This window comes from Sinocyclocheilus anshuiensis, unplaced genomic scaffold (assembly GCF_001515605.1).
Source record: "Sinocyclocheilus anshuiensis isolate Anshui unplaced genomic scaffold, SAMN03320099.WGS_v1.1 scaffold84, whole genome shotgun sequence".
NCBI classification, from domain to species: Eukaryota; Metazoa; Chordata; class Actinopteri; order Cypriniformes; family Cyprinidae; genus Sinocyclocheilus; species Sinocyclocheilus anshuiensis.
Genome location: NW_015557076.1, coordinates 597,311 through 618,773, shown reverse-complemented (window position 1 = coordinate 618,773; position 21,463 = coordinate 597,311). Strand labels below are relative to the sequence as shown.

The 21,463-nt window shown below is 36.8% G+C and overlaps 1 protein-coding gene and 1 pseudogene across 1 annotated transcript; both read right to left on the bottom strand.

Moving 5' to 3' along the window:
• Positions 1-802: 802 nt before the first annotated feature.
• Positions 803-8,830, bottom strand: LOC107676798 (growth/differentiation factor 9-like). Its single transcript, XM_016471482.1, has 3 exons — positions 8,433-8,830; positions 4,719-4,966; positions 803-1,983 (listed from the first exon to the last, which is right to left on the bottom strand). The coding sequence occupies exons 1-3, from the start codon at positions 8,537-8,539 to the stop codon at positions 1,055-1,057; spliced, it is 1,284 nt and encodes a 427-aa protein (XP_016326968.1). The 5' UTR covers positions 8,540-8,830; the 3' UTR covers positions 803-1,054.
• A 4,472-nt stretch (positions 8,831-13,302) lies between these two features.
• Positions 13,303-15,001, bottom strand: LOC107676773 (ankyrin repeat domain-containing protein SOWAHB-like; annotated as a pseudogene).
• Between the last annotated feature and the right edge of the window lie 6,462 nt (positions 15,002-21,463).

The window sequence follows — 21,463 nt, the reverse complement described above, 5'->3', positions numbered from 1 at the left end:
TGCAATTTACTTCAACTATTGAATTCTCTTGCTACATCAATAGTATTTCCATACTTTTCTACACTTTTCTTTTCTTATCCCAAGTGAGGAGTAAAATGCCTGTTTAGCTGACTTTAAATTGACACAGGGTTGCTCCATTAATATTTAATAAACAACATCAATTCTTCAATCGTCATACACTTTGAAAGCAGAGAAAAATATATTCTGTGCTTAATATATAACATGTACAAAATACTGATATTGCAATGACAAGCCAACGTCTGATAAAAAAAACCAAAAAAAAAAACCTTTTTGTTTAATTTTTTTTTTTTTTTTTTTCAATGGGGATTTTTTTTTTCCTTTACATTTTTTTTTTTTTTTTTTTCAATGGGGATTTTTTTTTTCCTTTACATTTTTTTTTTTTTTTTGTGAAACCAAAGCCAGCCCAACCAAATTACACAGACATAAATTATATAAATAGTCATGTGACACATTCTCATCTATTACTTTCTTAATACACACATCAAGTTGCCCACAGTTAAAGCAACTTATTTTCTGGACATCGAGAAGAGAGAGGTTGCCCATGAGACAACCGCCTGCAATTCCCAGGTTTAAAAAAAAAACAATGTAAAAGTGTTCTATTAAGACAATAGAACTACAGTTTTTATATTCTGTCCAGAACTAGAAGTGTTAAAATGTTGCCATTCTTGTTTAAGGAATAGAAAGTGCAAGACAAGACCACCAACCTAAAGAACAGAACTTAAAATAACATAACTGGTCATCAAAAAAGAAAAATATAATTTAAGCCAATTAAACACCCCCATATATAGCTATTATACAGAAAAAAAAATGTGTCTGAGAGAACAACAAAATTTAATTGCATAATTGATTTGAATATTCTAAGCATTAATGAATCAGATAAAAAGGTAATGCTAAGCAAAACATTGCCGCAAATTATCTGATACATGTGGTCAAGTCATTAAGCATCTTCATTATAAGAATGGCCAGTGCAGAAAAATAGGTCAGTGTTTTACAAAGCAATGCATCACAAAAAAATTCAACAGCTGAATGAATCTTATCGACAGGTGCATCTGATAGCAATCATCTCCTCGTACTCCTTGTAGGCAATGGAGCCGTCGTTCTCAATGGTCAAAACACTTAACGGATTATATTCTGAAGGCACACATGAAGGTCTAGGCACAGAAGAGTCTAGCTTCTCGTAAATTATGTTCTGAACCATCGTGTGCACAGGAGACCCATAAATATATCCCACAGCCCTCGGACAAGATCCCTTACAGTACCTCGGGTTGTATTTGTGAGGCGCTATGATCCAATGGTTCAGTTTGAGCTGACTGAAGCTCACTTTGAAATCATACAGGTCACAGTCATCTGTGGGGAAGTCGTACATGGGGACGAGTTTGGGCGCGCTGGTTTCCGGCAAATCGGTGCTCTTTAGAGTGCCTCGTCTCTTTCGTGAAGTTGAATCCCACAAAGTGGACTTTCTATCCCAGTGGCTTGATGTCAGGTCTACCATCCTACCTCGAGTAGCTCTTCTCTGGTACGCAACCTCGCTGGTGTCATTAAGGTACAGGAGAAGAGATGGAGATCTGGGAGTTAACTCCACTGGGCTCTTGTGAACCTGGCCTCCGGGTCTGGGGATCATGTCTTCAACGCAGGTCAGGTTGATCAGCAGATGGATGTCTTTCTTATGGGCTTGAATGAGAGGATGGAGGAAGGAGGTTACGTCGACCTCCACCCAGCGGCGAAGGACCCTTCTGTCAGTGTGGATGAGGAAGCTGAGAAGAGGGACCAACTGCTGCGTGCCGGGATGCGGAGAACACATCTGGTCCTTCGAGGGCTTCTGTTCTTTCACGTCGAGATAGCAGAGCGATGTAAAGGAGGCGATGTGGTTGTGGTCGAAAGAGTAAAGCAGGACCGACTTCAGCAGCTGCTCCTGAGACCTCACTCGATTCAGACTGTAGGAAATATCCTGCATGAAGAATTCTGCCAAGATAACACATAGCACCATTGAGGAACGCATCCTTTGCTTGACCTCAGTTATTCATGTTTGTGTGAGTGACTTGTGATTACTTGACTGCAGTTTCATAGATTCTATGTTCGGAATGGAATAGGGTGATTACGTGTCAACTTGGCTCAAAATTTTGATTTTGGTCATATTTTTTCTAGTTAAAGAAATGCATAAATGAAGAGGAAAACCAAAATATTAAATATCATGGACGTATATTTACTAAATAATGCACTGTTTTGTATAGGAGGGTCAAAATTATCATTTTCACCTGAGATTTGGAGCCAAATCACATGGGGTTAAAAATGACTTCGAAAAATGGCAGCATCGTTATATTATTTTTACACAGAGATTAGTAGGTCTATTTATAACATCTGTTGATTTTATCCATCTTTGTTCCATTATATGCCAATGGTGACGGTTCAAAAATGGGGAAAAAGCACTTTTCAAGTTCATTCTCCAAAGTTTGCATGGCTGTAACTCAAGAAGTATTAAAAGTATCTTAATGTCCTTTTAGATTTTGGATCTTAACAAACTTTCCTTTTGGCATCTTCATTTTTAAGGCCCCGTATTGTTCAGTCCCCGAGATATGGGGATCTCAAAGCGGCTCCATGTCCATATTGTTGAATAATATCCATTTTCAGTGGTCGAAAACCAGATGTTGGTCACTTTGTATACAACTGATATTTATTGTATTTAAAGGGGAATGTCTGAGGAATAAATAATGTTGAAACTACAATTGTAGGTTGTTTCTCCATATCAAAACAATTGCACACAACATATCTTTCTGAGTGCTAAAAATGCACAGAAATGGTCAAGTCGAGGCACATTAAATTGCTCTAATTAGCCTATTCATAAGATTCTACACATTATTCCCATTTTTTAATGACCACCATTGGCACATACTGCAACAAAGGTCACTAAAGTCAACAGATTTTACTAAAAGACCTACCAATCTCTGTGTAAAAGTTGCCATCTTTCTGAAGTCATTTTTTACCATCCTGTAATTTGGCTCAGAATCAAAAAAGTGGATTACTCTGTAAATATACATCCGTGACATTTAATATTTTGTCTTTCATCATGATACATGTTTATCTTTTCTTTCCTCAGAAAAAAAAAAAAAGATAATCAAAAATTTAAGTTTGAAATTTGGTTGATTTGACACGGAATGACCCAATACTAGTCAGCTGATATATTTATACCTTTTATACAAAGGTTGTATTTGACTGAAAAGCTTGGATGAAAATACTTTGCCTATTTTACATTCTACCAATGATAAAACTGTGTTAGATGATGAGTTTAGTGAGGAAGGGGCAATGAGAGGGAACATTTAAGCTCCCTTCATGAAAACAGACTGTGTTTATGATGATTACTAGTATATAGTGATTTTCAAGTTGAAATTGTGTATGATAACAGTGAATGCTGCACATTGCAAGTGCCATATTTTGAGTTTTGATATTTGGGATGGGGTACTGTGTTAGTTTCGGGCTATTGTTACACAGACCTGGCAACCCTGTCCAGAAGTAAAAATCCCATGCACTTTCTCCAGAAAGGAACTGATTCATAACAATAATGTATAAAACTTCTAAGACATAAACGGCAGTAAGGTTGTGATGATGTGACAGAAGTATATGTCAGTATGATTTCAACTTCAGTTATAATGTGTAATACCTGAATAACCACTTAAGAACAACACTACCCACAATCCTTAAAGTTTAGTTCACTCAAAAATGAACATTTGGTCACCATTACTAATGTTGTTCCAAACCCGTGAGACTTTCACTCATCCGAAACCTCTAGAGATTTCTGTCCAGCAAAACTTGATGCTTCAAAACGTTTATAAAGAGACCGTAAAAGAAATTAATTAGAAGAGAAGATAATAAAACCTTATGGGTTTGGAATGACATGAGCAAATTATGACAATTTTAATTTTGGGCGATCTATCCCATTAAGCACACAGAACTTTAGATCCACCAATCAGAGAAAGTGTTGTGAATATAGAAAGAGGTCCATCACTGAATCAGTCTCACTACAAAATTTAGATAATTGTACATTTTGCAATAAATGTAAAATATTGTGCACTAATGTTAATTATGTAGTTCAATGCCTTCAACGCCAGCTTTTCAAATATGTTTTTGCTTCAAACAAAGGTAATAGGCTAATATCTTGTAGTTGGTTGTTTTGGTTCATGGCTTAGAACTCTTTATTAAAGATTTTTTTTTAAATCCACATAGAAAAAAAAGATAAATGGGAAAAGTGTCCAATTATCATCTCATAAACATTTTTTTTTTCTTTTTGCATTTTCAATATATTTTTGCCAAAAGCATATAATACTCATTAACTATGTTTTTTGAACAGCAATAGGCCTCTCACACGTGCAATCATGCTGTTGCTACTTAATATAATCATACATACATATATTAATGTCATTTATAACATGCTGCTGATATTAGCTATTAAAGTTGCTGATATTCAGTATAGCTTATGTGATATTGCTTCATAACGGTATTTCATGCAGTATGTGAAATATTTTGGGAAATGCATTAAGTTGGTATTCCACGAATATGGATAACTTGCATAAAGTGAACAGATGAGTAAATTTCAGAAAAAAAGAAAGGATTCAAATGTTATGGGTCTAAAGCAACCGCATGTATATAAATCGTTGGTAAACAACTCTCAGATTCACATGATAGGGTAATTAGAAGTGTAATACCTCGGTTTTGCTCGAGACACTCCTCTAGAGGCGTGATCAGACGGGCAGTGTTGTACAGGTGGGAGGCTTCGTGAGTCCTGTCCGGTTTGGATGATAGTTTGTACAGTCTCTTCATGTAGCGCACATATCTGGAGTCGGGTTTGGCTCGTGGTGTGAAATCTCCCCACGGGTTCTGCTCTGACAAAGCCTTCAGCAAAGGGCTCAGGATATTCCCATGGTGCAGGGAGACGTCGGGCTCGACAGACTCGTTTTCCAAGCTGTAGCATGATGTAAATGACAGGCGGATAAGCGCGAGGGCCATAAAGGATCTGAGTAGGGAGCAGCGCGCACCACATTTAAAAAGCGGCGTCGCCATAATAAACACAGTCCGGAGAAGACTTCAGTCTCCAGCCAAACCGCGCGTCCGTCGCCCTTACCTGACAGACAGGAGTGCGCAATCAGGGCGAGAAAAGCCGGTATAGGTATCCACAAAATGTGAATATATTTTGGTTTTACGCGTCTCAAACAACGCGACATTTCTTTTAGATTCGCTGTCGGCGAGTTCGGACGGGTCTAGTTTAAGCGCAAGTTACGGTTTGGATTTGATGCCCAAGAGTGAATTTGGCTAACAAAAGAAATTGCCTAAGTGTCAGTAATTACTTGAGGGGAGTTCAGGGTCTGCATCACTGCAGGACAACAGACCTGTATAAACTGATAATAAAACACATTTGTAGGCTTTTCACAGAACATTTATTTTGGGCAGAGGTGTCGAACTCAGTGGAAAGACTTTTGTTCCAACACACATACCATGTAGTTTTCAATGAGTGACTTGTGATTACTTGACTGCAGTTTCATAGATTCTATGTTCGGAATGGAATAGGGTGATTACGTGTCAACTTGGCTCAAAATTTTGATTTTGGTCATATTTTTTCTAGTTAAAGAAATGCATAAATGAAGAGGAAAACCAAAATATTAAATATCATGGACGTATATTTACTAAATAATGCACTGTTTTGTATAGGAGGGTCAAAATTATCATTTTCACCTGAGATTTGGAGCCAAATCACATGGGGTTAAAAATGACTTCGAAAAATGGCAGCATCGTTATATTATTTTTACACAGAGATTAGTAGGTCTATTTATAACATCTGTTGATTTTATCCATCTTTGTTCCATTATATGCCAATGGTGACGGTTCAAAAATGGGGAAAAAGCACTTTTCAAGTTCATTCTCCAAAGTTTGCATGGCTGTAACTCAAGAAGTATTAAAAGTATCTTAATGTCCTTTTAGATTTTGGATCTTAACAAACTTTCCTTTTGGCATCTTCATTTTTAAGGCCCCGTATTGTTCAGTCCCCGAGATATGGGGATCTCAAAGCGGCTCCATGTCCATATTGTTGAATAATATCCATTTTCAGTGGTCGAAAACCAGATGTTGGTCACTTTGTATACAACTGATATTTATTGTATTTAAAGGGGAATGTCTGAGGAATAAATAATGTTGAAACTACAATTGTAGGTTGTTTCTCCATATCAAAACAATTGCACACAACATATCTTTCTGAGTGCTAAAAATGCACAGAAATGGTCAAGTCGAGGCACATTAAATTGCTCTAATTAGCCTATTCATAAGATTCTACACATTATTCCCATTTTTTAATGACCACCATTGGCACATACTGCAACAAAGGTCACTAAAGTCAACAGATTTTACTAAAAGACCTACCAATCTCTGTGTAAAAGTTGCCATCTTTCTGAAGTCATTTTTTACCATCCTGTAATTTGGCTCAGAATCAAAAAAGTGGATTACTCTGTAAATATACATCCGTGACATTTAATATTTTGTCTTTCATCATGATACATGTTTATCTTTTCTTTCCTCAGAAAAAAAAAAAAAGATAATCAAAAATTTGAGTTTGAAATTTGGTTGATTTGACACGGAATGACCCAATACTAGTCAGCTGATATATTTATACCTTTTATACAAAGGTTGTATTTGACTGAAAAGCTTGGATGAAAATACTTTGCCTATTTTACATTCTACCAATGATAAAACTGTGTTAGATGATGAGTTTAGTGAGGAAGGGGCAATGAGAGGGAACATTTAAGCTTCCTTCATGAAAACAGACTGTGTTTATGATGATTACTAGTATATAGTGATTTTCAAGTTGAAATTGTGTATGATAACAGTGAATGCTGCACATTGCAAGTGCCATATTTTGAGTTTTGATATTTGGGATGGGGTACTGTGTTAGTTTCGGGCTATTGTTACACAGACCTGGCAACCCTGTCCAGAAGTAAAAATCCCATGCACTTTCTCCAGAAAGGAACTGATTCATAACAATAATGTATAAAACTTCTAAGACATAAACGGCAGTAAGGTTGTGATGATGTGACAGAAGTATATGTCAGTATGATTTCAACTTCAGTTATAATGTGTAATACCTGAATAACCACTTAAGAACAACACTACCCACAATCCTTAAAGTTTAGTTCACTCAAAAATGAACATTTGGTCACCATTACTAATGTTGTTCCAAACCCGTGAGACTTTCACTCATCCGAAACCTATAGAGATTTCTGTCCAGCAAAACTTGATGCTTCAAAACGTTTATAAAGAGACCGTAAAAGAAATTAATTAGAAGAGAAGATAATAAAACCTTATGGGTTTGGAATGACATGAGCAAATTATGACAATTTTAATTTTGGGCGATCTATCCCATTAAGCACACAGAACTTTAGATCCACCAATCAGAGAAAGTGTTGTGAATATAGAAAGAGGTCCATCACTGAATCAGTCTCACTACAAAATTTAGATAATTGTACATTTTGCAATAAATGTAAAATATTGTGCACTAATGTTAATTATGTAGTTCAATGCCTTCAACGCCAGCTTTTCAAATATGTTTTTGCTTCAAACAAACGTAATAGGCTAATATCTTGTAGTTGGTTGTTTTGGTTCATGGCTTAGAACTCTTTATTAAAGATTTTTTTTTAAATCCACATAGAAAAAAAAGATAAATGGGAAAAGTGTCCAATTATCATCTCATAAACATTTTTTTTTTCTTTTTGCATTTTCAATATATTTTTGCCAAAAGCATATAATACTCATTAACTATGTTTTTTGAACAGCAATAGGCCTCTCACACGTGCAATCATGCTGTTGCTACTTAATATAATCATACATACATATATTAATGTCATTTATAACATGCTGCTGATATTAGCTATTAAAGTTGCTGATATTCAGTATAGCTTATGTGATATTGCTTCATAACGGTATTTCATGCAGTATGTGAAATATTTTGGGAAATGCATTAAGTTGGTATTCCACGAATATGGATAACTTGCATAAAGTGAACAGATGAGTAAATTTCAGAAAAAAAGAAAGGATTCAAATGTTATGGGTCTAAAGCAACCGCATGTATATAAATCGTTGGTAAACAACTCTCAGATTCACATGATAGGGTAATTAGAAGTGTAATACCTCGGTTTTGCTCGAGACACTCCTCTAGAGGCGTGATCAGACGGGCAGTGTTGTACAGGTGGGAGGCTTCGTGAGTCCTGTCCGGTTTGGATGATAGTTTGTACAGTCTCTTCATGTAGCGCACATATCTGGAGTCGGGTTTGGCTCGTGGTGTGAAATCTCCCCGCTCTGACAAAGCTGACAAAGCCTTCAGCAAAGGGCTCAGGATATTCCCATGGTGCAGGGAGACGTCGGGCTCGTTTTCCAAGTTTTCCAAGCTGTAGCATGATGTAAATGACAGGCGGATAAGCGCGAGGGCCATAAAGGATCTGAGTAGGGAGCAGCGCGCACCACATTTAAAAAGCGGCGTCGCCATAATAAACACAGTCCGGAGAAGACTTCAGTCTCCAGCCAAACCGCGCGTCCGTCGCCCTTACCTGACAGACAGGAGTGCGCAATCAGGGCGAGAAAAGCCGGTATAGGTATCCACAAAATGTGAATATATTTTGGTTTTACGCGTCTCAAACAACGCGACATTTCTTTTAGATTCGCTGTCGGCGAGTTCGGACGGGTCTAGTTTAAGCGCAAGTTACGGTTTGGATTTGATGCCCAAGAGTGAATTTGGCTAACAAAAGAAATTGCCTAAGTGTCAGTAATTACTTGAGGGGAGTTCAGGGTCTGCATCACTGCAGGACAACAGACCTGTATAAACTGATAATAAAACACATTTGTAGGCTTTTCACAGAACATTTATTTTGGGCAGAGGTGTCGAACTCAGTGGAAAGACTTTTGTTCCAACACACATACCATGTAGTTTTCAAATAAGCCTGAAGGACTTGATTAGTTGGATCAGGTGTGATTAATTAGGGTTGAAGCTAAACTCTGCAGGGCTCCGGCCCTCCAGGAACTGAGTTTGATACCCCTGATTTAGGGTGACCCTAAGTCGTCCCAGATAGCAAAGATGTCTGTTAAAGATCGCTTCATCTGGAAAGCATCTGCTGTGTACAAACATCTGATAAACGTCTTTAAGATGTCAGTTTTACATTCATTCTAAATCGTCTTAAAGACATCTTCTAAACGTCTATTTGACATCTCAGAGGAAACGTCCTATAGACGTATTGCAGATGAGCAAACGCTCTAAAAAATACGTCTTGCAGAGGTCAAATAGACGTCTTTGTGATGTACATGTGCTGTCAGGCGTCTTTTTCCCAAACATGTCCTGACCAGGGTTTCTAAATTGCTTAAAATGTCCGGGTTTTGTCTTTGTTTTCCTATTGTTTTCATACTTGCTGATGATAATGACTGAAAAGTATTTTTGACCAATAGCATGAAGGGATTGTACATAATCGACCAATCGTGGCGTGTGAGAAGGCGGGATCTACAGACAATGGCCGAAGCAATACAAATACTATAATGTTTGAGGGCTGTAGAGAACTTTAATAGGGAAAACAAAGCCAAAACGTCAACATTTTAGGCATTTTAGAAATCCATGTCCAGAAAAATCTGTTTATAATGAATGAATAACTGTACATTCATTGTCCCAATCATGTATGTCTTATTATAGTGAATACAATATTTAAAAAGTGCTTTTAAAGATGGAAAATATTGGTGTTCTTTGGTCACAGTATCACTATTTAGTGAACATATGGTGAACTTTGGTTTAAATGTTCCCATGGTGCCATGCAACTTTTAACCTGGAAAACTAGCAATTTATTAAGAAATATTCTTCTAAAGCATTTCTTTAACGTTTAAAAAAAATTATCGGAATACTGAATGGAAAGATTCATTATTGTTTAAATAGCAAAGTTGTGTTTCCTGATGACATCGTCTACCAGGAAGTGACATCACTGTGGGAAAACTAAACAACAGCGTAGATATACGTGCAATTTAATGAATTTTGCAACATCACCTCAAATTGCTAACTTTTATTGAAAACGATTTTCAAATTGCTGTCAAATGGTTGCCTTTATTAAATTGTCCATCTTGTTTACTCTGCCCCAACAAACATGGTTGTTGTTGGGTTCTGTTGGGTCAATGTGTTTATCCTGGGCAGTGTTACAGTGTCTACATGGAAGGCAATTCAAAAATACATTTTAACACATGAACACCACATTGTTTGCGCGTGGTCAGTGCGTTATGTGTGAAATATCAATGCATCAGACTCCGTAGACAGAGTCCATATGACATGATAAACGGCATGTAAACACTGTGTAAAGGCAAGATAACTATAGTGATCATATTAGGGTCCACACCAACACACGACAACATTCTGTTTATTATAAGCACACATTTATGTCCACTGCCACTTTAAATGCTTGATCTCTTTAAAGTGGAGTGGATTCCGATTGGCTGTCAGTGTTTTTAATCATACATCAGCTGGGGATAAAAAAGTGATTAGCTTTGAGGATAATAAAACCATCTCCGATATTGTTCCTCTGTGTCGTTGTCATTATAACTGTGGTGTAGCTATCCTCAATTAGAATGATTAATAAAACTTTATTGATATCATGTATGGTTTGAACGGCTACTTAAAGTTCTGTTTACGAACATTCTAAATTCAACTGCATTCAGATGAAACTTTAGAATGTTAAGAGTCGTGGAATTACATATATGACCGTTCTGAATGTTACATTTGTTGTTTGTTTAAAGGGGTCATAGGATGCTACATGCACTTTTACAAGTTGCAGCAGAGCTCATTAACATTTAAAGGAAAATGCTACAAAAACGGCTTGATCTGAAAAGAGCTGTTTTTGACAGGGTAAAAAATGTGTTTTTTACACTACCATTGAGAAATTTTAACCAAACTATGTTACAGACTTTTCATTAAGAATTATATCAACTTGTGGAAAATGGGCATCCTATGACCCCTTTAACAAAAATGCCAGAAAACAATGCAATCTGTGCCTCATTTTAGCTCCACTACTGTGGAGCTGTCAATAAATTATAATTCCCCTGCCAAATAAGCTTTTCAACATTTGTATTTTTAGCAACCTATCTAGATTATAAGCATTTTGTCCATGACACTCGCAGGGAAGTGAGGCGGTTTAATGTTGAGGGTGACTGTGGGATCCTGCATAATGGCTGAGAAACATCCTGGAGGTCAAACAATGACCCGATAAACTAGACCGGAAAACACAAAGAAGTATTATTTTGCTTTCTGCAACACAGATACTAACTGCCTGCAGACAGAAAATGCTGAGAACATAAAATCAAGAATTCACAACTCATCTAACAACATTTATTTACATGAACTTGAATTAAATATTACTACAGTAATCAAATAATTCATGCTTATAGCATGCTAGTCTTGGTCAGAATGTGCAGCTTAAGTGATCAAATTTGGCTCAGGATAGTTTCACGTTCAACAGTAAATCGTTCTGAACCTTTCTGAAACAACCTTCACCTCTCTGAGCAAGAGCAGCTCTGAGAGGCAAGGGCACTTGCATCATTCCAGATCACTGCACATCAGTCAAAAGGCTCTGAATTAAGTTATGCAAAGCTCGAATGCCCGTGAAATCACGCCTGAATCACTGTCTGACTGTGACAAAGGCCTCATTATATTTTCCAGGCTGTTTCTAGCATTGATACATTCCGAGTTAAAACTGTGGGTTTATTCTTACGCATTAGATCAGTAAAGTGGTTATACGCATAAAGTTTGACCTTGGCTTATTCAAAAAATAAAAGAACCGAGCTAGAGTTTATCTTTTCAGTATTACACAGACATCACATCAAGCATAAAATGAGCTCAAGGACAACACGCTACACCCCACACAGAGGCCTCTCTCTCCATTCATTCAGCGGCATAAGCATTTATTCACAGCACAGCAATCAGATAAGAAAGATGACAGAGTTACTGTTTGAGGCGAATCAGAAAATGCTCACACAAGTCACATGGTGACATTATTTTTAAGACAATGAAGCATATTGTCCCCCAAATTTGCATTACAATGGATTCAGATATTTTATTTTTGAGTTGTTGTTTTTTTCAATGAAGATTCAGAGTAGATTAAAAATATTGTAATACAAGCTTTTCCATTCGTTTCAGTCTAAATTAAAGGCAGTACAATTAGTAACATGAAATACTTCACAATTACTCACCCAAGCCGAGATGTAGATGAGTTTGCTTCTTCATCAGATTTGGAGAAATGTAGCATTGCATCACTGTCTCAGCAATGGATGCTCTGCAGTGAATGGGTGCCGTCAGAATGAGAGTCCAAACAGCTGATAAACACATCACAATAATCCACAAGTAACCACACCACTCCAGTTCATCAATTAATGTCTTGAGAAGCCAAAAGCTGTGTGTTTCTAAGAAACAAAAATGTTGCTTCTGGCTAAAATACAAGTCCTCTATCCATAATATTGCTTTCTCCAGTAGATGCTTTGTCTAAGTCGGGAGAAATAGCAGAGGTCAAGCACTGTTTACAAGCAAAAACAGTTTTAAACAAATATATGGGTGGATTTTAATGTGAGAGACAACAGGAGATGGACTTTTTCACTGGAGGAAACGTCATTATGGATTATGGACTTGTATTTTACACGGAAGTGATGGTTAAAATAAATGAATGATGGGTTTGTTTCTTACAAACATGCAGCTTTTGGCTTCACAAGACATGATGGATTGAGTGGTGTGGATTATTGTGATGTTTTTATCAGCTGTTTGGACTCTCATTCTGACGGCACCCATTCACTGCAGAGCATCCATTGCTGAGACACTGATGCAACGCTACATTTCTCCAAATCTGATGAGTTTGAGCACATTTTAAATGTATGAAATTATTAAAATGGTATTAAATTTGAAATTTGAATACGTTTTTAGGTGTACTATTCCTTTAAAGTAATTTGTTTGTTCGTTTTGCATTTACAGCATCATGAGAATTTTTGAGGAAAAAAATTATCAAATATTATTTGCATAACACTTAAGTCAATTTTATTTCTGGACACGTTCTTCAGCCTTTCAAGCGATGTTAGTACTAAATGCATTTTCTTGTTACTTATTAACTTAATTAACAAATATAATAATCAGTAGATGCAAGGCTGACACTGTACAATCACTAATTAAATTAATAACTAATTATATTAAACTTACAAGTAATACAAGTCTATTTTTAGAGTGTGTTATCTTTCAGCTGGGATATTTTACTGTAACAGTTTGCGATTAAGTGCGACGTTCTTTCTGCGGTCTTCATGATCATCTCTGATGAAGTGGAAGCTCGGTCGTCGTCTGTATTTCTTTTTATGTCCAGCGGTGTGGGGCTGGAATGGTTTACTCAGGGTGTTGAATCCTTTAGGGAGGTCTGAGAGGTTCTGTGCATCCTTCTGCAGGCTGTGAGGGTCTCCGAGCATCTTTCTGATTTCAATGGACACGTCTGGACTTAGATAACGGTAGGGTTTTTTGCCACTGTTGTCCCGTATGTTAGTGTTGGCACCATATTCACACACCAGCAGTGATAACACACGTTCGTGGCTGTAAATGGCGGCTATGTGGAGAGCTGTGTATCCGTCATAAGACTTGGCATTCACATCGACCCCTGCGCCTCTCTGTCTGGAAACATCGATGACTTTACACACCATTTCACCGTTTCTGCTTTTAGCAGCCCAATGCAGTATCGTGAATCCAGACATGAAGTTTGGCTTCTCCGCCAGCCGAGGGTCTTGCAGCAGGAGGCCGTAGATCTGACGCCAGCTTCCCGTTGCTGCTTTCACAAGCCACTCGTGCTCCACTGGTCCCAAAGGAACTCCATCTGAGTCTTTAGCAGGTCTGGTGTTTGTTACACCATTTCACCTGTGCAAAACCTTCTCCGGCAACACAGCTCTGATACGCTTTGACTTTCACAGTTCTCTTCGCAGTCGCTGGAGGAGCCGGTTCAGCATCGCCTGCTAGTGTTTTTAGACTTCTTATTCCCTTTTCCTCATGCTGCAGCTCATATGCTGGAGATTTTATGGCCACAATAGCAAAAACAGCCCCTGTTTTGCCACTTCTAGCATCGCTTGCCATGCTGAGCACTCTTGCTGTCAAAGGCTCGGTTGCATTATAGTCGGATGGTCTTCCAGGATGAACACAATCAGCATCATAGCCACCTTTACTGCTATTACGCACAGTTTGCAGGGAGCAATGACAATGATTGTTGTTAATAGCATCCACATTCTCTGTTTCACTGGAATCACGCGTGGGTTTGCGAATGCATGGCGATTCAGTGAAGCTGATGTTGATGCATCCTTGGTACTTTTTCTTCACAGCCACGTACTTCACATCATCGACCAGGCGTTTGAACAGCTCTCGGTTTAGTTATCCTCTGAAATCCGCGTGCCTCCGTCTTTATCCAAGAACAGCGCGTGAACTTATAAATAAATAAATAATAATTCCTAAATCATTTCACACCGTGCATGTAAAGCATAATAGCATAGTTTGCATGCGATCTAGTTCATTTTTATGGCTCTGGTACTATTTTCAAAATAGTATAGTAGAATAGTATAATTTTTCTTGAAGATTTAAATCTCTATATGTGTATGAGTTATGGCATATGATACACTGTCATTACATGTTATAAATAAAATTGATAAAAAAAAATGATGTCCTACTAACGATATTGTTTTTAGATACAGAGCAATAGTTTGTAGTTCACAGTAACATTTATATAAGTAGCCTACATATAAAAGTGTTACATTTATATTAAATACTCACGCATTTTAAGATAGGCTACATACTGATAAAAAAAAATGTATAGCCTGAATGCACTGTAAGTCGCTTTGGATAAAAGCATCTGCTAAATGCATAAATGTATTTATTTTGAATGTATTTAAATTTAAATTTAAGATGAAACGTCACGTGGAGCATGTTGCATTGTGAGGAAACAGTATCCCATGCAGTCTTCAGATGCATACATCAGATTTCAGCAAATGTAGCAGGCAATCGGGTATTTCATGCATACAGAAAATTCACATAGCCTACTATTCACAGTATACACATTGCATACTGCAATCTAGTTTGTTGTATGGTAGTATGCCATTCAAAACACAGCTTCTGTACTGATTTCAGTGTACTTGAGTTATATTTAGCAGATTCTGGCAAATATAGTAGGTCATCCGGGTATGCATACAGAACATTTGCATACTACGCACAGTATGCATACTGCATACTGCAGAACTAGTAAGAGTAGTATGATAGTATGACATTTCGAACACAGCAAGTGACAACAGCAACACCTGAAACTGAAACTAGTCGCTGGGGGGTCTCAGGAAGCGCTTCATCCATTCCCAGTGTTGCCAATTTAGCTACTTTGTAGCTAGATTTAGCGACTTCCCCGCCCCTTTTGAGACTTTTTTCAAAAGTTTAGGGACAAATATAGCAACTGCTTGGACAAACCTTAGCTAAGTTCTCATCTTGCCCACTGATCTACGTTCATCTTTATATAGATCAGTGAATTTGCAAATTAAAACAAAGAGTAATATAAGTTATGCAGAGGCAGTGAAAAGAATTCAAGAAGGAAAAACAAAGGAGGGGGCAGCCAAAGATGTAAGAACCCAGGATAATGTGAGAAACCTAAAAGAGGTATCAATGAACATAGAAAATTTTATTTTGTTCATAGCATATGTTATCAATTGTACTGATCAGGTAAAACATAAAACAGAGAAAATTAAAGTTATTACAAAAGGTGCTGAGAAATTTTTGTCAGTCAGAAACCTCTCTTGGGAACAGATTACCAGAAGACTTGAGTCGGAAGGAAGGTCTTCAAGCCAAATTGGATAGAGTTGATGTTTATAATTCAATGGAATGCAAGGAGTCTATTGGCAAATGGACAGGAATTCAAAAGTTTTATCAATGATTTAGAAATAAAACCGGACATAATTTGCATCCAAGAAACTTGGTTGAAACCATCTTTAGATTTTATAATAGCAGGTTATGATAGTGTTAGGAGAGACAGAGACAAGGGTAATGGGGGGGGTGGTATTTTTATCAAACAGAATATGCATTATAAGGTAATGAATTGGAATTTATAGTAATTGAAGTTTGGACAAATGAAGGAAATATTAAAATAGTAAATTATTATAATCCTTGTAAGAAAATAACATTGGAAAACATAGAGGAACTTCCAATAAATTTAGAGGGTAAGGTTATTTGTTGTGGAGATTTTAATGGGCATAATACGTTGTGGGATAGTTATAATGATTCAAATGGGGAAGTAATAGAGGAATTAATGGAACTAAAATTTAGTATGTGTAAACAATGGAGATGGCACTAGAATAAATGTGGTAAATGGGAAGGAAACGGCAGTTGATATTACAGTTGTATCGGAAGCTATAGCAGGATTATGTTGGTGGGAAGTTAAGAACGATAGTACATTGGGAAGTGATCATTATCCAATTTTTATAGAAATAAATGAGTCAAGTGGGTCAGAAAGATGGGTATTTAGTAAAGCAGATTGGGTGAAATTCAGGGAGATAAGTGATGAAATGATGGGAGTAATTAATAGTGATGAGGAAATAGAGGAATTAAATCGAATAGTTTGTGGAGGTATAATAGAAGCAGCAAAACAATCAATTCCAAGAAGTTTAGGGAATAGGAGAAAGAAGATAGTCCCATGGTGGACGGAAGAATGTGGGAAAGTAATAAAAGAAAGGAACAAAGCTTTTAAAATACTTAAAAGAACACACAATTTTGAAGATTTAATCAAGTTTAAAAAGATGCGGGCAAAGGTAAGAAGAACTATTAAAACAGCAAAAAGGGAATATTGGAGATCATTTTGTGAGTCAGTGGGAAGAGAAACAGATATTTATAAAGTATGGGGCATGATAAGGAAAATGAATGGAATTAGGAGAGAGTTTAGATATCCTACATTAATAAATAATGAAGGCACAGCTGTGACAGAGAAGGAGAAAGCGGAAATGATCATAAAAATATTTGTCAAAATCCATAGTTCAGATAATGTTAACGAAGAAGGGAGGAAAGGACAAGTATTATTTTAGAGTTATATAATAAGGTATGGGAAAAGGGACAATTACCTAGTTGCTGGAAAGAAGCTGTAGTAGTTCCAATATGTAAAGCTGGGAAAGAAGGTAATAGTCCAAGTGATCACAGGCCAATTTCTCTTACTTCGCACTTATGTAAGGTAATGGAAAAAATTATAAATCAGAGACTAACATATTTTATGGAAACTAAAGGGAATATTTGTAATTATCAAAGTGGATTTAGAAAAGGTAGATGTACTATGGACCCTACAGTATGTTTGGAACATGAAATACGAAGAGCTCAGGCTAATAGAGAAAGTGTAGTGGCAGTATTTTTTGACATCGAGAAAGCTTATGATATGATGTGGAAAGAAGGGTTAATAATTAAATTGAGAAAAGCAGGAGTCAAATGAAAAATGATAAGATGGATTAAAGGTTTTCTATTTGGAAGATCTATTCAAGTAAAGATTGGGAAAGAATTTTCAGAGATAATAAAGGTAGAAAATGGAACACCACAAGGGAGTATAATTAGTCCTTTATTATTTTCTATTATGGTTAATGATGTGTTTTTAAGTGTTGAAAAAGGAATAGGAATTTCTCTTTATGCAGATGATGGTGCAATCTGGAAACGAGGGAGGAATTTAGAGTTTGTTGTAAGGAAAGTGCAAGAAGCAATAACAGAAGGAGAAAGGCGGTCATATAAGTGGGGTTTTAGATTCTCTGTTGAAAAAACTAAAAATGTGTTCTTTTCAAAATGTAGGATTAGTAAAGAGGTCAAATTGAAATTATATGGTCAAGATATAGAAAGAGTATCATGTTTTACATTTTTGGGTATATGGTTTGATGAAACACTCACATTTAAAATACACATAAAAAAAAAGTTGATAAATGTAAAAGGGTAATGAATGTTATGAGATGTTTAGTGGGGAAAGAATGGGGGGCTGAGAGGATGGCTCTAAGAAGTATATATACAGGATTGATACGATCTGTATTTGATTATGGGAGTATAGTGTAAAAGAATTGTTGGTAAGTACAGGGTAACGGGAAGAAATAGATATGAGGAAACTATAATCTCAAGGCTTAGATTTGGCCATGCTCTTAATAGCAGTTTGAAGAGAATGGGGAGACATGAAACTGGAAAATGTGAATATTGTAATATGGAGGAAAATGTAGAGCATGTTATAATGAAGTGTCCAAGATACGGAAAGGAAAGAAAGATACTGATGGATGTCCTCAAGGAAAATAAAGAAAAACTTAATTTGATGAACAGTTTGGGGAATAAATCAGGGGATAAAAACTTTAAATTTTTAATGCGTTATTTAAAGAACATGGGATTATATAATAGAATTTAGTGAAGAGTACGGTCCTAATCAGTAGGTTGCAGTAATGCACCTAAAAGTTGTATGCCATCCGCCATCCGCCACCAAGAAGAAGAAACTAGTCGCTGGTGTCTGAACTGGCAAGGCTTGTTTTAATGTTTTGGGGTGCATGCACTAGAAATCACATTTTGCGTGCAACAATAGCAGAAATCGCAATTCACGTTCGGTATTATTGAGCAGCAGCCCATTTAAAGGTAAGATCAGGAAAACCGGTGTCAGGAGGATCACTCAGACGAGGCGATTGCATCAGGTTATGTCTCAGAAAACATCATATCAGAGAACTGTCAGTCACTAATAGCATGCTTGCTTGCGTTCATGTATTTTGGCAGTGTTATATTGACATCGCTGTTTTTATGGCCTGTCCTTGAGGATGTCCCCGTTTTTACTACAACAACCTGTGCAATGCTTAAAATATGTATCTAATGTGGCAACTTGGCCGAATATGAGAACCCATACTTGAATTTCCCCCTGGGTTAAAATTCTGGGGTTAAAATGCCTTAAATTGGAGAAAACAAACGAGTAAATAAAACATGACAGAAACAAATAATGATAGACATTAGCCTGCTGAATTCACGGCCCTTACGAAAATTAACCATGGTTTTATTGTTGTAAAAGTGTAGTAACCATGTTTTTTTGCTAATTTGTATAACCACAGTTTTACTACAAATACCATGGTTAAACTATGGTTAGTGTAGAAAAACCATGGTTAATTTGTGGTTACCATGGTTTAACTATAGTAACCATGTTTTTGTTTTATTTGGTTAATAGGCAAATGCAACACACTTAATAATGCATTTTTGTCACATAGAAATGCACTTGACAGTAAAGCATTGATTTTGAGCTAGAATGCAGAAAATGCAACTGCTATTAATATTAAATATTACATTCTGTCATCATCTCCTCACCCTCAAATCTGGAATTTCTTTCTTCTGTGAAACACAAAAGAGGATATTTTGTAGTATGTTACCAAACCACTTTGGTTACCCTTGATTTGTATGGACAAAAATCTCTTGAATTTCTCAGATTATCTTCTTTCATGTTCCACAGAAAAAAAGAAACGCATACAGGTTTGGAATGACATGATGGTGAGTAAATGATGACAATTTTCATTTCTGGGTGAACTATCCCTTTAAGAACTTTAACATTGGTAAATAGTTAACACCTAATTTAAATAAAACACTGATATTTATCTTTAACCAGGCTCTAATTTGAATTAACATTTTACTTCTTTTAAAATTAATTAGAACTAAACATTTAAAGAGAAAGACGCTGTAAATTATCCTTTGCCCTAATGAAATGTACCATAGTTCTTACAGAATCCAGAGTTTAAGGGACTAATATTGCTGCTAAGGGTGCTCCCGATGGCCAGTTGTGCTTTTAACTGGTCCAGTTAGGCACTCATATGTTGTATTGTGACCTATTAATGTTGCAATGATTTTAATGATTTTAATATTTGTACAACTCCAAAAAAAAAAATTTAATTTTTTTTTTATAGGTTTAACAGTGTGAAATCAAAATCTTTCCAAGCACCTCCTGGACACTTAAATGGCTGGCGACGTTCACGCTTGGGTTGTTTCAGAAGGTAGCTAATGTTTGACTTATGAAACTACGGTTAAACTGACAAAGTAGAAAAGAGATTAAAAAATGAATGTAACATTTATAGAGTTGTGATGGCGCCAAAGTCGACACATTCGGTTGAGGTGTCAGAAACACTCAAAGACCGGGACGATTCAGATCAGTCAGAGGCTGGATCACCACAGAGAAAGCAGCTCCTCGCTGTGCCTGGTAATGTTTTATAGCATGTAAAAGTGCAATTATGTAATAGCAGGTTTTCTGCCCTTAATTATGCTTTCATATTTCAGTTGTGCTTCAAATTTACTGATCAGCCAGGATCAGAGAGCTGATCTAATGAATACCTTAAATGCATTGTACGCTAGTATAGATGTTATTATTTAATAGAAGATCAGTGGGTGAGGCAGAGGGTCCAATCGATGGATGCAGAACTATTTTTTAAGAAAGCTGACCAGCCTTGGAGGCCGCGTGTTTTCTCTGCTCCTCCAAATGCTGCTGTGAGTGTGAAATACGGCAGACGGCTGAGGAGAATCACAGATGAGTTTGACATTCTGCTCGAAAAAGGGGTAAGACGAACTGAGAGCAGGGAATTGCTGTTGTACTTGTATTCAACAAATTCAGTCACTTGTGGACTGTCATGAGAATTCATGTCCTTGTCTCCAAACATCTGCCTTCAGATGAAGAGGATGTGTAACGGCAGACCGGCACCACAGATACGGCGCTTCCCCATGAGCTTAAGCTTCCTCTTAATGACTCTCATGCTATTTCGTAAAGCATAAAAATACCATAGTATGTCTGCAGATATTTAGGAAACACGCTAAGCTCACATAATTGTGTTTCTGAAACACTGAAAAACAACACTACAGACAGTTATTCTGCTTCGAAATGTGCGTTCAGTGTCGGAATGTCTGTTTTTGTTTTGGTCTGTGTGACTCCGCCCACTGCCAGTTTACCCAATAGGATTTTGACACCCCGGGTTGCCAGATGGTGTAAAACACAGCGTATCGCAGCAATGGAAGCCAGCAAACGAACTGAGTCAGAGATCGCAGATTCAACCCGACCTAAAAAGCCTCGGCATCTATCTAGAAAAACACTATGACCAGAGGAATATTAAAACAAGGATAAATCAACTCATCAATTTACAGGCTTGTCACCTTCTGTTGTCAAATGTGCTCATTCTGTTGCTTTTGATTACGTCTTTAATTGGTTTTCTGTACATTTCTGCCATATGTATACATTAACTGACAGTCACCACTAATAAGCTGCTACTACTAAATATATGGTAGAAACGTAATTTTCTGTAAAGCTGCTTTGCAACGATTTGTATTGTGAAAAGCGCTATATAAATAAACTTGAATTGAATTGAATTGAATAAATGTTTTTTTTTTAGCTGAATAGCT

Excerpts from the sequence above, each read along its gene's own strand:
- LOC107676798 (XM_016471482.1), bottom strand. The coding sequence starts at position 8,539 with ATGGCGACGCCGCTTTTTAAATGTGGTGCGCGCTGCTCCCTACTCAGA. Across the intron at positions 4,967-8,432 it reads TCATGCTACAGCTTGGAAAA|CGAGTCTGTCGAGCCCGACG; the intron begins CTTGGAAAACGA and ends CAGCTTGGAAAA. Across the intron at positions 1,984-4,718 it reads GTGTCTCGAGCAAAACCGAG|AATTCTTCATGCAGGATATT; the intron begins GTATTACACTTC and ends TTATCTTGGCAG.